General features: G+C 37.7%; 2 protein-coding genes across 16 annotated transcripts in view; one reads left to right on the top strand and one right to left on the bottom strand.

The window, feature by feature from the left end:
• LOC116666048 (translation initiation factor IF-2-like) overlaps positions 1–17,379 on the top strand; it is a 407,644-nt gene that overhangs the window by 276,980 nt on the left and 113,285 nt on the right. The window lies entirely within an intron of this gene.
• Positions 1–17,379, bottom strand: part of ZNF529 (zinc finger protein 529) — a 94,603-nt gene that overhangs the window by 16,594 nt on the left and 60,630 nt on the right. The window contains exons 2-3 of one of the 15 annotated variants that reach the window (XM_032487988.1): positions 1,026–1,327; positions 475–597 (exon numbers count right to left, since the gene is read on the bottom strand). The exons of 7 other annotated variants lie outside the window; for them this stretch is intronic. In XM_032487988.1, coding sequence (XP_032343879.1) covers positions 475–597; positions 1,026–1,104 — 202 coding nt within the window. In that variant the 5' untranslated portion in view covers positions 1,105–1,327. 7 more of the 15 variants (XM_032488001.1, XM_032487992.1, XM_032487997.1 and 4 more) reach the window with 7 other exon arrangements.

The raw sequence follows: 17,379 nt of genomic DNA on the forward strand, positions 1-17,379 counted from the left end.
ATAGCAGGCACGGCATTCCAGGGCCCCGTCAATACGGACTCACTTGCGCGCGCGCTCTCACACACACACACACACACACACACACACACACACACACACGCGCGCGCGCGCGCGCGCGCGCACCGGCGCGAGCTAACACGCGACAGTGATGCCGTCACAATAGCACCCGCGACCACGGCCGCCCGCGGCTCACGCATATACAGGCTTGAGGCTCCTGGCTCCACATGCCCCTGGAAGTCCGAGGCCTCCTCACCGCCAGCGCCTCCCGCAGCCCGCCCTGGGACACCTCAACTCACCAGGCATAACCCAATAACCACCACGACACCGGAAGAGAAATCGAATGTCGAAGTTCACCCGCGGCTCTGGGGGCTGTAGGGAAACGTAGTCTGACTCCGAAAATGTCCAGCCCTGCGGGCGGAGCGTGGAGCCCACCCGCCCCGCCGCAGAGACCCCTGCACGCCCGCCGCCGCTCACCGTTGGCGGACGGGTTGCACTGGTGGTTCTTCCAGACACCGAAGAGCCGGGTGGTGGTCCTCTGCGAGCGAGGTGAGGTCGTGGAAGGGAAAGAGAGCCCAAGGCGAGGAAGTAATCGCCACCCTGGGCCGGGGAGGGCAGAAAAGGGAATCGGAAGCCTGCCCGAGGCGGGCCGAGGAAGAAAACGGAAGAGACCTGGTTCGGGGACAGCCGAGTGAGACTCGCAAGCCCTGGGTCGAGGAGGGGAGTTGGGAGTCGGGTCACCCGGCAGAGGAAGGTCGGGGAAGGTATCGTGAACCCCTGCCGACGGAGACAGGGCTAAGGGCTGGAGCGGTGCGGAGGGAGTTCTAGCCCGAGATGACCCAGGCGGGAACTCCACTCAGGCCTGTACGTGCGGGACCCCAGGTCCGTGGTCGGTAATCACGGGGCGAAGCGTTTTGTTGTTAGTTTTTTTTGTCAGTTTTGCCCCTTGAGAAAGCCCCACCACCCAGAGCGGCACGTAGTAGCAGACGCCCAGTGAGTGTATGCCCGCCCTGGTGAGTGTTTCATACCGTCACCGCCAGGAAGTTCCTGCTGTCCTTCTCCAGCCAGTCTCACTACAGAGACAGCCATAGGCCTGATACATGTCATCGTAATTTAGTCAGTTTTAAATTCCACGTCTCCTTTAGCTCATTCTAGCTCTGTAAGATTTATTGAAATTGTGTAGTTCATTTTTTAAAATGTCTCCATATCATTCCATTGTGCCTATGTGCCGCAATTTGTTCATTTTTCTCTTTATGAACATTTGCTGTATTTTCAGGTTTTATATATAATGAATAACGCTGGCATGTTTCCATTTTCCCTGGGGAAATACCTAGAAGAAAGAAAAATGCTGATAATAGGTTAAGTTTATATTTAACTTTCTAAAAAGCTGACAAACTTTGTAGAATGACTAGTTGTAATTTGTGTTTGAGACTGTATGTGACTATGAAGTAAGTGGTTTCAGAGTTGGATTTGGTATTCTATGGAATTAATGAGATAGGCTCAGTGGAGTTAGAGGAGTATCATGTAGTGCCCATGGAGTTGTGGTTTTGTGAAGTAGGTGAGATCACAGGAAACTGAATGTATCTGTACCAGTTCTTATTTATCATGATTTTGTTTGTTCATTCCACGGTGACTGTGAAAGTGGATCACTACGTAAGTGATATTAATGAATGACTGAGAAACTGTGTGTCTAGTTAGGTAGGTGTCATTTTGATTCCGCTTGCAGAATTATGACCGTTACAAATCAAGTAAAATAGCAGTATAAGATATACCTAAAGGAGATGAAAACAGGATATCAAAGAGGTATCTGGCTCCAATCTTCACTGCAGAATTTTTCATAGTAGCCAAGACATGGAAACAACGTAAGTGTCCACTGACAGATGAATGGATAGGGAAAATGTGTACACACACACACACACACACACACACACACACACACACACACACACACACACTGGAGTATTAGCCTTAAAAAAGAAGGAAATCCTGACTTTTGTGACAACATGAATGGACACTGAGGGCATTATGCTAAGTGAAATTAGTCAGAGAAAGGCAGATACTGTGTTTTCACTTGAATGTGGAATCTAAAAACACCTGAACTCACTGAAATAAAAAGTAGAATAATTGTAGTTGCTGAGAGTGGGAGAAAAGGAGAGATGTTTGTCAAAAGTTACAAACTTTCAGCTATGAAATGAATAAATTCTGGGGTTCTAATGTACAGTGTGGTGACTATTAATAATACTCTGTATTGTATGCTTGAAAGTTGTTAAGAGATTAGGTCTTAAATGTTATCACCGTGCACAAAAAAGGCGAATTATACGAAAGGATGGCAGTGTTAACTAACTTTATTGTGGTGATCGTTTCACAGTATATACATGTATCAAATCATGACATTGTACACCTTAAACTTACATATGTTACTAAAAAAAGAATTGGAAAGTAGGAGGTAAAATTATAATTTCTAGATAACTGGATTGCATACTTGGAACACCACCTGAACTAATTCTAATATGTTGAAATGCCTAGGGTTCAACTGGTAGCACACAAGAAAAACTCTTTTTAGCTCTATGTACTACTTTTAACAGATTTGAATGAGGTTTTTTTTTTCTGTTCCTGGATGAAATTATGGGTGATTTAATTACTTTTTCAATCTAAGCTAAGGAGAAGTATCTAAAATACTTCCAATCACAGGGTCCGTCTCATAGTAATTAAAATAGTCATTTTCTAATAAAAGCATTTACTATAAAAAAAAATCAATATTTAAACTTCAAAGGAAAAATTTCTTCCATCTGACTGGAACCTGCACTGTGGAAAATTACATAATCAGTTTCTTCTCTATTTCCCTAGAATGTATTATTGAAAAGTTACTGTTTAGCATAATGAATATTAATATTTAATAGTAACTGCTTACTACTTAACTAGGCAGATTTAACCAAGTTGTTATGGAAATTCTACGGTAAATGGGGTTTTCACGTGGTTTCTTTTCCCTCCCTTCTCTCTCCTTTGTTCATTTTTCTAAAAAAGAATCCGAAAGAGGGAAAGTCCTTTCTTGCAAATCTTAAAGCCATGGCTCAGGTGAGATGGAACTTTCTTCTCTCCTTTATAAAATAGTCTCTTCACTCTAGCATATATGAGCATTTTCCCATCTTGAAACTTCCTGGCGATAGAACTCCCTTTCATGGAACTGGTATACATTTCCTTTTATTCTCGCCAGATAAACCTGTGCCTTATCCAGGTTCTTCTGATTTTAACTAATGTTCACTTATTTTGTTTGGTTTTTTTTTTGGAGGGAGGGGATAATTAGGTTTACTTATTGATTTACTTTTAGAGGAGGTACTGGGGGTTGAACCCAGGACCTTGTGTATGCCAAGCACGTGCTCTACCACTTGAACTATACCTCACCCAAAATGTTCACTTATTAAGTGCATATTTCTGTTAGCATCTCTTTTCTCATGCTCACAAACAGAAATGTATTCTCTATAAGTAAGCATACAGTGCTTGAATGAACCTTTCTTGTGTAAATACTGATTTGATGTCTAAGTGGTGAGTGCTAAGGAGAACCCATCCAAGGGGAAGACTTCATTTTGTCCACAGACCTTGGTTTTCTGGTGAGTAAAGATGGAGGTAAAATCAATAGAATATAATATGGCAAGAAGGGAGATTCCCATGTTACACTGTATCCTCTCTTCCCCTCCAGCTAAGCTTTATGAATCATGTTTCTCCATCTCTCCCTTGTATATCAGTAGTGCTTTGTCCCGTTTATGTCTCCATTCTGTAACAGACACCAAAGACATGGAAGTAATTCATGGTTGAAAAAGCAGAGAGGAAAGCCTACTTTCTATACACAGTAGAGCACTAGAGAAGAGAGGACAAGAGGAGCAGGCCCATGGTGACAGGGGCCTAGGAAGAGAGCAGGCCTTGAACCTTGGTAAAATTAGAAGTGGTGCCCTAAGCCCTCCTTTGGTCGTTAATTCAATACTACCCACTCTTTTCTCCACTCCTCCCTTACATTTTTTAAAAGGTGAGGAAATCATTCCAGTTATTTCTCTCATTAGGTAAGGGGCAAGAACAAAGTGCTGGAGAAATTTTTTTAAAGAGAGACATAAATAGATGCCTGTCCCTACTCTCCCTACAAACACATAGATATGCCATCTAAACTATAACAAAATGCCTTTAAAATGGCTAAGTTCAAAAGAAAAGGAAAAAGGAAAATTCTGCATCCAGAAACAGAGATGAATCACAACAGTAAATATAAAGGAAACTCTGAGCTGACATCTCAGAAACCCCATAAAGATTTTGATTGTATATATAATGCTTCAGAGTACTAACTGGGGTCTGGGGTTCTAACTTCACAGGGACAAGGGGCAGAGAGCTGGAACTAAGACCTTACATAGTCCTATAAAGTATTTCTAGAAAAATGCTACACACTGGCCCAAAGAGATGTGGGGGCTTCCAGTCTCTGAGATTTTTTTAGGGGGTTGGGGCAAAAAATACAAATACTGTATTATTTCTCTTATATGAAGGATGTAGTGATCAGACTTATAGAAACAGCAGGATGGTGGTTAACTGGGGAGGAGGAAATGGAGAGTTATTTAATGGATACAGTTTTAGGTTTGCAAGATGAAAAAGTTCTAGAGATTGGTTGTATAACCATGTGAGTATACTTAACAGTATTGAACTATACACTTTAAAATGGTTAAGATGGTTAATTGTATGTTATGTGTGTTTTACCACAATTTTTTAAAATGAAGAGAGGCTTAAACTAGAAAAAGATAACCCAAAAAACTAAGCCCAAAATTTAAAAAAAAAGAAAGAAAAATGGGCAGAAATCAGTAAAGCAGAGAGCAAATAGAGAAAATGAACAAACCAAAAGTTCTTTATTTGGAAGGAGTTTTAAAATTTATAAATCCCTATCAAGAATAGTTAATAAAAGAAAAAAATGCAAATTACCAGTGTCAGGAATGAAAATGGAGATATCACTACAGATTCCACAGATAGCAAAAATAAATAAATAAATAAGGAATGTCATGAACAGCTTGATGCCAATAAATTATATAACATGATGAAGTGATCTTATTGCTTGAAAAGACTTAACTCAAGAAGAAATAGAAAAATGGAATCTCTCTATATCCATTAAAGAAATTTAGTTTTTAATTTTAAAAAATTCCTCAATAGAGAACCTGGCTAAATTCTCCTGAAATGCTTACAATTTGGCAAGAATTAAAGCTAACAACACTGTTTTAGAAATTCTTTCAACTCAGAGTGCATGACATTCATTTGAAATAAACAATAACCCTTCCTCGCTGAAATGAGCTTAGAAACAAAAACTACAAATCAACAGGGAAAAAAAACCATCATGGGAGAGGCAGCAGGTAAAGAAGAAATATGGTGGTGGTGGGGGATTGGGTAAAGATGGTCAAAGGTACAAACAAGTACTGGGGGTATATAACACAATGACTATAGTTAACAATGCTGTATGGTATATATGAAAGTTGCTAAGAATAAATCCTAGAAGTTCTCATCACAAGGAAAAAAATTTCTTTTGTAACTATGTGAAGTGATGGATATCAGCTAAACTTATGTGTTAATGATTTCACAATATATGTATGTGTCAGGTGATTATTCTGTGCATTTTAAGCTTATATGATGTTATATGTCAATTATATCAATAAAACTGGCCAGGGGGGAGAAACCTGGCACCTGCAAAACTGCAAAAGTATGACAACATAAAAGAATATGAAATAAATGTTTAAACTGGAAAAGTCATAACAAAAGCACAATACATAAAAAGAATTTGCAGGTATTAAAAAGGATAAGGAGAATTTCTAGAAATAAAACAAAGTAAAAAAAAAAAAAAAACCCAAGAACTTAAAGAATTAACACAACTGAAAAGTAAATTATTGGACTTAAAGATACATCTAAGGGGATCACCTAGAAAGCACAGAGATACAAAGTGAAATACAGAAGAGAAACTAAGAGATAAAGAAGAAAATGAAAAGGTTCAATACACATCTAATGTCATAAATGTCAAAATAGAGAAAGGAGGGGAGGCATCAGGAAAGAAAATGATTTAGAAATTTTCATAATTAAAGTCATGATTTCAAGATGAGGAATCAAAATAAGTCGCAAGTAGGATAATGAAAGTAGATCTGACACCTAGACATATCAGAACTCTGCAAAATAACAAGTCTTCTGGAGGAAAGAAACAGATAACATGTTACCTAAAAGGAAGATGATTAGGCACACAAGATGTCAGAAGACAATGGAATAATACCTTCAAAATGGTTAAGGAAAAATAGCAATCAAGAATGGGATAAAATAAAGACATTTGAAGGCATTATTCCAAATGGTTAAGGAAAAACAGCAATCAAGAATGGGATAAAATAAAGACATTTGAAGGCAAAGGTTGACTGGACTTTGACTCACTGGAAAATTTCTAAAAGATACACATTAGCAAGAAGTAAACTGAACCCAAAAAGATAGAATGAGACAAAATTGGTCAGGAAGTTTAATCAAGTGTGTACTCAGTAATAATCATTAATTTAATGGTGTTTCAAAACAAATTAGATTAAAAGCACCAAATAATAATAGAATAACTTAAAGCATTCAGTCTGTCATTTTTTTGAGATACCAATTAATTACAAATCAGAGATGCTAGTTAAAGATTTGAGGGTAATCTCTTAAATCAGTAGATTACTTTTAATCTTGTAGAGGGGAAAGGAGAGTAAAGAAAACTTGACTGATTTCATAGAAATCAGTAAGTGTACTGGAAGAAGCAAGTACAAGTTTTATTAAAAAGAAAGTGGGGAGATGGGCCATGGAGATAGAGAGGCCTAATGAGCAGAATGGCATGTCAGCTCTGAGGCTGAAGTGTAGTGTCCTTGCCTTTCTAGTTTGTAGTGGGGAAAGATACAACAAACCCAAATGCTGACTAAAAGAGGAAAGAGAACTGGTGTTGAAGATTCAGATTTCCACTCCTTTTCTCCTACTCTTCCCAGTCCAGAGATGTATAGGAGCTAAAGGATGAGTGTGAAGTTTTTGTGTCATTTGTTGTAGAAATGGGCTGCCTCCTGACGAGCAGATATCCCTGGATCTAAGCTCATGTGGAGACAGTCACTTGCAGGACAATGTTAATGAGCTTTGGGGTCAAACACATCTAAGTTCAGTCCCCACCTGCACAATTTTTAGTTGTATATATCCATTAATTTTACTGAGCCTTCTCTTCAGATACAAAATGAAGATGGACATGCCTGCTCTACCTGTCACCTGTAAAGGGAGGGAATAAATCCTCTTCATTTGAACTGTGAGTATGAAATTAGAGAAAGTATATAAAAGGGCCCGCAGTGTAGTCACTCAGTAAATTTGTGTTTTTCCACCTGTTTTTCACAAAATAAAATAAAACAGTAGCTGGAAAATTGCTTTGAATAGCATAAGATACTGTGCACTCAAAAGAGATTACTATGAATTCTTACTAACTAACTACTTTTAATCACATTGTCATGCTCCCTCCTTTATTATTCAGCATGGCAACATGTGAGATTGGATTTTGGTGGGATGGAGATAATGGGAACCTGGATCCTTCTTGGATCCACCTCTGGATGTGATCATTAAAAGCTACCTACCATCACCACACAGCTCAATTCCCAACTGGCTCAGTAACTGTGGATCTCTAAGCAACATCTCACATTTACCTTTATGTCTTCTGAGCCAATCAGTATGCACTGTTTCTTGGTTTACATACCACATTGTTTAGGTGACTTACATGTTCATCATGAAGCAGAAGAGGTGACAATGAGAGACCAGGCAAAAACAGGACTGTCCAAAATGGAACATGAAGTCCCATCCTGATTGTAGAAAATTACATGCTATGCATTATATGTCTATAAAAATTATCTTTTATATTTTCCAAGTCCTTATATTTTGAGCTTTTCAGTCCTGTTTTGTCTTATAATTGCAACAAGTAACTGCTTAGTCTAAGAATGTTGACTCACCTAATTAACAGTAGTTAAAAAAAAGAATCTTAGAAGAGTATGGAGGAAATGTGTGCATCTCTGAAGTGGTCTGTCATTAGTTAACTAACTAAAGAGGTGTAAAGCCAGGTCTGTTGGTTACTTGTTGCCATGGCTATAGAATTGTCATTAGCTGATTAAACAGGTTTAAAACAAAACAGAAAAACAAAATCAAACAAACAAGAAAAAGATAGTTACTGGAGATATAATGTACATCGTGTACCCTGTATTTTCAACTGAGTGAACCAATAAATTACCTTTATTAAAAAAACTTTTGAGCAGTAATTGACTAATAATAATTGTATGTATTTAAAGCATACAGTGTGATGATTTGATATACATTTACACTGTAGAATGGGTACCAAGATCAAGACAACATATCCATCACCTCATATAATTAACAGAGCTAACAGTAAAATTTACTATTTTAAGTATATATCTGAGCATTAAGTATATTTACATTTTTGTGCAACCATGACCACCATCTGTCCCCAGAACTTTCCCATATTCCCACATGAAAATCCATTATCAGTAACTCTTCATTCCTCTCTCCTCCAATCCCTAGCAACTATCATTCTATTTTTTATCTCTATTTATTTCACTACTCTAAGCACCTCATATAAGCAGAATAATACAATATTTGTTCTTTTGTGACTAGCTTATTTCACTCAGTGTAATGTCTTCAAGGTTCCTCAATTATTGTAGTATGTGTGGGAATTTCCTTCCTTTTTATGGTAAACCATATTCCATTATTTACGATTATTCAAACGTATATATACCAAATTTTGTTAACCCATTCATCTGTCCATGGACACTTGGGTTGCTTCCACCTTTTGGCTATTGTCAAGAATGCTCTACGAACACGAGTATACAAATACCTGTTTATTTCCTTGCTTTCAATTCTTTTGGTTATAAAAACAAGTGGAACTGCTAGATCAAACAGTAATTCTATATCAGAAACTTTACAAGTTCTTCTCAGTGGTGGCACCATTTTACGTTCCTTCCAGCAGTGCTTCCAATTTCTCTACATCCTCTTACTGACACCTCTTATTTTGTTTTGCCTTGTAAAATACAAAATCCATCCTAATGGATATGAAGTGGTATCTCATTGTAATTTCTGCCCAAAATACAATTCAAGTTCTTTGCCCTTTGTTAAATTGGGTTGCTTTTTGTCTCTGAGTTTAAGGAATTCTTTAAATATTCTGGATATTAATCCCTTATCAGGTATGACTTGCAAATATTTTCTCCTATCCTGTGGTTTGCATTTTTGTTCTGTTGACAGTGTGAACTGTTGATAGTGTAAAACACTTTCATGCACAAACATTTTTAATTTTCATTAAGTCCAATTTACATATATTTTTCTTTTATTGCCTATGCTTTTAGTGTCATATCCAAAAAACCACTGTCAAATCATGTATCATGAAGATTCTTCCTATGTTTTCTTCTAAGAGTTTTAGTTTTACCTCAGATGTATAGGTCTTTATCCATTTTGAGTTAATCTTTATATATGGTGTAAGATAATGGTCCAAATTCATTATTTTGCCTAAGAATATCAAATCTTCCCAACACCATTTGTTGAAAAGAGAAGTGAGAAGCTTGGCTGCTTTGTAGTCTGCCATTTTGCTGTTACTCCATATCACATCATTTTAACCTCCTTTTATTCCTTTATCTTCCACTTTTTAAGGATCTTTGTGATTTTACCAGGTCCATCTGGATAATCTAGGATAATTCCCCTATATCAGCTGATGAGTGAACTTTGTTTCATCTGTAAACTTAATTCCCCTTTGCCATGTAATGTAATATATTCATATGTTCTGTGGATTAGGACATAATATTTGGAGGGAGCCATTTTTCTGCCTACAACAATAGTATTCTCTATCTTTTCAGTAGTTGCAGGATCTGCATTGATACCCCCATTTCATTCCTGATATTAAAGATTTGTGTCTTCTCTTTTTACCTTTGTTGTCTTGGTAGAACTTTATCAATTTTATTGAATAAAAGCTTTTGGTTTAACTCATTGTTCAGTTAATTCCTGTTTCCATTATCTCTGATTTCCACTCATTACTTCCTACCTTCTTCTGGCTTTGGGTTTATTTTATTCATTTTTCTATTTTCTTGAGGTAGGGACTTAAATAATTGGTACAAGACCTTTCTATTTTTCTAATGTAAGCATTTAACATTATAAATTCCCTCTCAGCACTGCTTTAGCTGCACACCACAAATTCTGATGTGTAGTATTTTCACCTAGCTTTATATATATTTTAAAACTTCCTCTCTGTCGTAGTCAGTTCAGGCTGCTAAAACAAATACCATAGACTGGGTAGCTTAAAAAAACAGACATTTGTTTCTCACTGTTGTGCATGCTTGGCAGTCCAAGATCAAGGTGCTGGCAGATTTAGTTCCTAGTGATAATCCTCCTGGCTTACAGGTGGCTTACAGGTCCTCACATCATGGAGAGAGAGAGCAAGCTCTGGTCTCTTCCTCTTTTCAGAAGGGCACTAATTCTATCACAGGAGCCCACATTCATGATATCATCTAAACATAATTATCTCTCATACCATCCACATATCTCCATATAACATTCCATTGGGGGTAAGGCTTCTACATAAATTTTGGGGAAACACAAACATTCTACCCCTGGCCCCCCAAAATTCATGTACTTCTCATATGCAAAATATATTCATCCTGTCCCAACAGCCCCAAGAGTCAACTCGCTCTAGCATCACCTCTAAAGTATAAAGTCCAAAGTATCATATAAATATCACCTATATCAGAAACAGGTGAGACTTGAGGCATGATTCATCCTGAGGCAAAATTCTTCTCCAGCTGTCAACCCATGAAACCACATAAGATACGTGCTTCCAAAATGCAACTTTGGGACAAGCATAGGATAGACATTCCCATTCCAAAAGGGAGAAATCAGGAGGAAAAAAAAATGGGGGATAGGTCCCAAGCAAGTCCAAAACTTAGTAAGGCAAGCACATTACATCTGAAGGCTTGAGAATTAATCAATCTTCTTTGGTTCAATGTCCCACCTCCTGGATCCACTTGGGTGGCAGTCCTGCCTCTGCAGCTCTGTCAGATGGAGGTCATATCAAGGGTCTGCCAGGTGGGAGTCACATTCCCAAGGCTCCGGGCAGCCCCATCCACAAGGCTCCATCTGGCCTGATGAAACCAAGGGAGCTCCCCCAACTCCTTTCCCTTTGAAACTGAGGAGGCAGCCCTGATGATCTCTGAATCACCTTTGGGGTCCTTCTTCCTTGTCTTGAAGAATAGCACACCTGCTGCCAAACAGCTCTATGGTGGTTCTATGAAGTCTGACATCCTTCCTTCATTTCCTCCCATTCCTGTCCCCTTCAGTTCAAACTATATTGTTTCTGTTGCGGTGACTTCATACCCAGACTAATCTCATCAAATGGTTTTTTTCGTCACACCTGTAGTTTTCAGATCAAGCTTTCTCAGTTTTTGCAATAGGGATAGGCTGAGAATTTTCAGAACCATCAAGTTCTGGTTCCTTTTTGCTTAAAAAACTTACACTCCCACCAACAGTACATGAAAGTTCCAATTTCTCCACATCCCTGCCAATGCTTCTTTTTCCCTAGTTTGTTTTTTTTTTTTGAAAGTAGCTATCATAATAGGTCCATCTGTTTATTTACTCTTAACCTACCTATATTATTTGAAGAGAGTTTCTTGTAGATTGCATACACTTTGGTCATTAAAAAAACCTTTTTTTGATAATCTTAATTTGTATGTTTAAATCATACTCATTTAATATACTTACTGATGTTAAGATTTAAGTCTGCCATTTTATTTGTTTTGTTGCTCCTACCGTCTATTTCTGTTCTCTCCTGCCATTGCTGTGATTTTTATGAATACTTGTTAGTATTCCATTCTAATTTATTCATATTGTTTATATTTCTTTGTATAGGTTTATTTAGTGGTTGCTTTATGGATTATGATATACACACTCATCATAGTCTACTAGTATCAATATTTATCACTTTGTGTGAAAAGTAGAGATCTTAACGTGGCTGAGGTCTCTTTAACATCCCCCACTTTATGATATAGTTGTCTTAAATATTACCTGTATATACACTGAGAACCACATCAGACTATGAATCATTTTAGCTGTAAAATACCAAACAATTTTTAAAACTCAAGAGCTGTCTGTTACTTTATGACTTTTATCTGTTTATCCCTTTCAGTGCTTTCTTCATTTCAAATGTTCCAAATTTCTTTCTGTTATCATTTCCTTAATGTGTCAAGAATTTACTTTTAGAGCAGGCTTTCTGGATTAACTGAAGTTTGTTAACAATGGAATGGTAATGGTCTGACTCTACTTCCCTCACCTTTTTCATGGTACATACCTCTTAGTAAGGCAGTTTGATTATTAAATGCAGCTATCTCCCAAAAGCTCTTTTCTAGGCTGCTTATTAGATGACTTACCAGCATGAAAGGGAGAGGGAGGGTTATGTAAACCCACTTGGAAAAAAGGAAACTTCAGGATTTTGTCCTGACCTGGATATAATGTATCTTTCTGGTTAAGTTACAGACAAATTTTTTTCTGTGAAAATGCTTTTGTCCCTTCCAAACAAAACAGATGAGAGTAAGAAATTATGTTGTTATGTTTACTAAATGGGACATGATGATTTTGTAACAAAAGAGAAAACAAAAACCAAAACCCAACACCTGGGAAGACACTTGACAGGACTGACTGTGGGCCAGCAGGGGTTGGCCCCAGTTCTAGCACTTTCCATGCAGTACACCTCCAGATACTACCCACGCTCCTGAAGTGAATGAGCTGATGTTACAGATAAGCAAAACGGAAACTAACTAGCTTTAGGCAGTGCCTCTGAAGCCAAGAACTAAACTGAATTATTTGAATTGACCTGGCAACCCCAGGGTGGGAGGCCCATGATGAGAGGTCATATTGGGGGCCCTATTAACCTCTTGTTATGTAATAAGCCAAAGATGGCCCATGTGTATTAGCCTAAAATGGCCCCCAAATTGTTATTTCCTCACAGCAGGCTAGAATCCTCAGCCTAAAACCTACCAGTGCCAGCTCAAATCTAACACATCATGTAGTTTTAAATATAGTCCAAATAAACATGTATTTTGGACATTTAGAGCCTACCTGCTCTGTACACCCCATGGAGTTGTATCAACATCTGCTAACCATGAATAAGACAAGCCCTGTATCTATTTTAAAAACTCCAAACTGCTGTTGCCCTTCAGAGCTCTCTAATCCAGAGACTACCCACCCACCTTGGGCTGAGTGATGTCACCTAGACACATAAGCCCCCTTTCTGATTTCCCCTTCTTTCCTGGTAAATAGGTACCATTGCCCTATTCCCCTTCTGGGTGGTAGCCTCACACTGCTGTCCTTGAAAGGTGTCTTGCTAGAAGGCATTTACTTTCTCATGTAACTCTAAGTACCACCTAATCAATATTGTTGTGTGTTACTGTCACTCATGGTCCTGCCTCAAATCAACCCCTAAATCCTCAAACTTCATACACCCGTACTGCCTGACTAGTGCACGTCCCACTTCGGGCACTCTAACAACTGTAAACTCCTTGTTTCCAGGAGGACCACATGTGCCCTCCGGGACTGCACTTCTGGTGTAGGTGCTCTATTATGACGCTGTCTCAGCCCTGGAAGGCATTCAGGTAAGATTTAATGTACTGGACAGTGTTGTATTGTACCTAAATCGATGCCTCAGGATAGATAAAGAAGGGTTAATACAGAAACTTGAGTAAGCCACCTGGCTTTCTAAAATAGACCTTTATGGCTCAATGTGGTGTTTGTTTAAACCAGCTAAATTGAAGACTCTTGGAAGGTATAACTAAGGCAAATAGTGCTAGTTGCTCTCAACATGCTGTGGGGGTTCTAGTGATAATAATTTTGCGGTAAAGATGCCTTGGCCAAGGCCCAAGAGAATACTGCTGATATTGCTTAGAAAGGCCTGCTTGCAAGGTTGGCCTTTGGCTGGCATCTGAAAACTAAGATTTCAAGAGTGTTCTTACTATTCCCTAATTTACAAGCGTACATAGTACCTACACTGTTTATGCAAACAATATGGTTTATGCTGAATACTTGCTTTCCTTCCGGAAGTCTGAAATTTTAGTACTTGTTAAACAGAGGGCTTCTATGTGACCAGTTCCCAGTAAAAATCTTGCGCAGTGATTTTTCTCCCTGGAGAGTAACACTGCATAAATATTGCTGTATTTTTCCTTCTGGGGGAGCTTGCATTCTGTGTGACCCCTAATGGGAGGAAGAGAGCATTAGGAAACCCGGGGACTGATTCCTTTAGACATCACCTGTGTCTTTTCCCTTATGATCCTTAGTACATTGCTGTAAGAAATTTTAGACATGGTTACAACTATACACTGAGGCCTGTAAGACCTTCCAGTGAGTCTGTGAATGTGCATGTAGTCTTAGAGACTCCCAACACATCACCTACATATTTCATGTGATCTAGGCTGTGACTGAAATCTAATGCCTTTCTATATTCCAAGTATTTGTAGGATTTCTAACCAATATGAAATTTTTTATGCTCTCCATAGAATCTAAAGGCCTTCTCACACTCCTTACACTCATAGGGTTTCTCTGTGGATTCTCAGATGTCCAGTAAGTTGCCTGTATATTCTAAAAGATTGCTTACTGTCTTAAGTATTTCTCACCAGTACAAATTCTGTGATGCTGAGTGAATTTTCCACATGCTCTGAAGGCTTTTCCACATATGTTACATTTATAACAACTCATCAAAATGAATTTCTAGTGTACTGTAAGGTCTCTGTGGAAACCTAAGGCATGCCCTACGCTTTGGACATTTACTAGCTTGCATAACAGTAGGAATTTTCAGATATGCAGTGTATTGTTCATGCACACCAAAGGCCCTTCCATATTTTTTTACATTCATAGGTTTTCTCACTAGAAAGAACTCTCATCATGAGCAAAGTCTGAACTACAAAGATGTTCTCATATCCCTTTACCTATAGAGCATCTCTTATAAATTCCCTGATACAGAGTAAAAGATTTATGCTTATAATTGGCTACATTTTCAGAAATTATTTTCATTTAGCTAAAATGTCCCCCTTGAGACCCTTCCCTCAATCTTGCTTTTGTTTTGCCAGTTATTTCTAAAAATGTTGTCCTCAAGGTCAAGGATTTTACTTTTTCAATTACCTTGCATTAGGAACCTTTTTTTTTTTTTTCCTAAAAATGTCTTTGTCTTACATCTGGACTCCAAATGTGAAAGAACAGGAGAAAGGAAACAAATGATTTTATTTTTCCCTGTGCCAGAAAAATTAAATTGTTATTAAAGACATAGAGGAAACAAATTGAAAATAATGAATGGTAGCAGTCAGTAGTTAACAGTGTTTTAAAATCTGAAGAAAAGCAAGAAGACTCAGAGAATGAGGAGATTATATATATGATATGGAAGTTATGAAAGGGCAAAGTTAAGTCCATGGCTCTGAAACTTAGGTGTTGATCAGAATCAACTGGGAAAGTTGTTGCAAGTCCTGATGTATAGCAACCAACCTAGATGAACTCAGTCAGTATCAAAGGACAGGTCCCAAGCACCTGTATTTCTGATGTCTCTACTAAATAATTCCTGATGCAGATCAAGATTTGGTTGTCCCTGCTTACAAGCTGTTTTTAATGGCTTCTCCATCCAAGCAATTTCTCATGGATAACAAGGACCTACTTATTTCATTTCACTCTATCCTCTTGCCTAAAATCCTCTTCCTTTTAGTTCCCAGATCATGAAATATTTATCTCCTAGAGCTACCTATCTCTTTCACCTCCCATGGGTGGGTTCACTGTGTGATTTCCTCCTTTTTTTCCATCTGATCTGAAGGGTGCTTACTCAAAACGGTTGTATCAGCTGACCCTATCGAAGAAGTTTCTATTCTAGCACCTAGTTCCTTGACTTCATTGTACATTGATTTCTCTTTATTATTTAAATTAATGCATTTATTTCCTTATTCCTAAAGACCCACAAGGGCAGATGCAATCATTTCTCTCATATGCCACTAAAGAATAAGCTCCTAGGACAATGCAGTTGTTAGTTACAGAACAAGTTAATTAATGGATAAAGGAATAGAAATTTTGATGAGAATGAAGGTAAATATTAGGAAGATAAGATATTGTTAAGACAGATGAGTATTATTTAACCCAAAAATTAAGCAACAGTTACTATATATCTCTTTCTGCTTCCCATCCCTTACATACGTCTACTGTAGTAATGAAATACACTCTTTCCTATATTATTTCCATTTCAGATGAGAATAAAAGCATATCCAAACTAACACAGCCAAAGCCAACCATTCTTATATTTCTTAGAAAAGCATCTCAAAGAATTTTCAGATATTGTTAACAGGTATGCCATACTGTAACGCTTATACAATTTTAATCAAAAAGGCTTGGAGCTCCAATGGAGAATAATCAGACTCAATAATATGGAGAAAGGCCTTGATGGGACAAGAGTGCCATGAGTTCTATGACAAGTAATATGTTGATTTTTTGGCTAGAGGATGGCAATAAAGATTAGCCAATAGTCTAAAGAAAATCAGAAGTGAAAGATTAACCATGCGTAAGGAGGGACCAAGAATAATGTTCCTAGGACTAAACAATGTTATGTGTAACAAAGTTGAAATAAAACAAGAAACATTAGTTTGCTGCAATAAACTAGAGACTAATGATGTAAATAAATAAGCAATCTACTAAATAAGTGTTGTTTCAGTTGTGGAAATACAATCCAAATGAAGAAACATCTAGAAAACCATGATGTTAAAGACACTATACAATTTTTCAGCAGTATCTAGGGCATAAAACTATAGAAGCCAGAGTGTAAGTCATGGACTTAAATGCTTATATTAATACAAATAAAATAATAAAGATTACTAAATGAAGCATCCACCTCAACAAGTTAAGCTTAAAAAAGTAAAATAAAGAAAAGCAGAAGGAAGGAACTAATAAATACAGAGGTAGAGGTAGAATGTAGTGAGTTATAAAACACATTAAAAGTAAAATAAGATAAGAACAAGAGGAGAAATCACCACCACAGAGCGTGTATATCTATTTAAATGATAAAGACTCCTATGCCAATCAATTTGAAAATGTATATGAATAAAAAAAGTTCTAGATCTATATACCCCAGAAAACATAAAAAGTTGAAAGAGATCAGTTTTGAGAAAGAGATAATATGCTCAAACACTTAAAAATTTAAAAGCCAAAATGCTTGTTCATATTGTGGTCACTAAATACCAGTGCCCATTTTATAAACTCCCTAGAAAAATGTCTGAATCTTGATTTATGGTAGGGAAGGTACAAGGAGAGCCCTGAACATCTTACGCCAGGAAGAAGTAA

This window comes from Camelus ferus, chromosome 9 (genome assembly GCF_009834535.1).
Source record: "Camelus ferus isolate YT-003-E chromosome 9, BCGSAC_Cfer_1.0, whole genome shotgun sequence".
NCBI lineage: Eukaryota > Metazoa > Chordata > Mammalia > Artiodactyla > Camelidae > Camelus > Camelus ferus.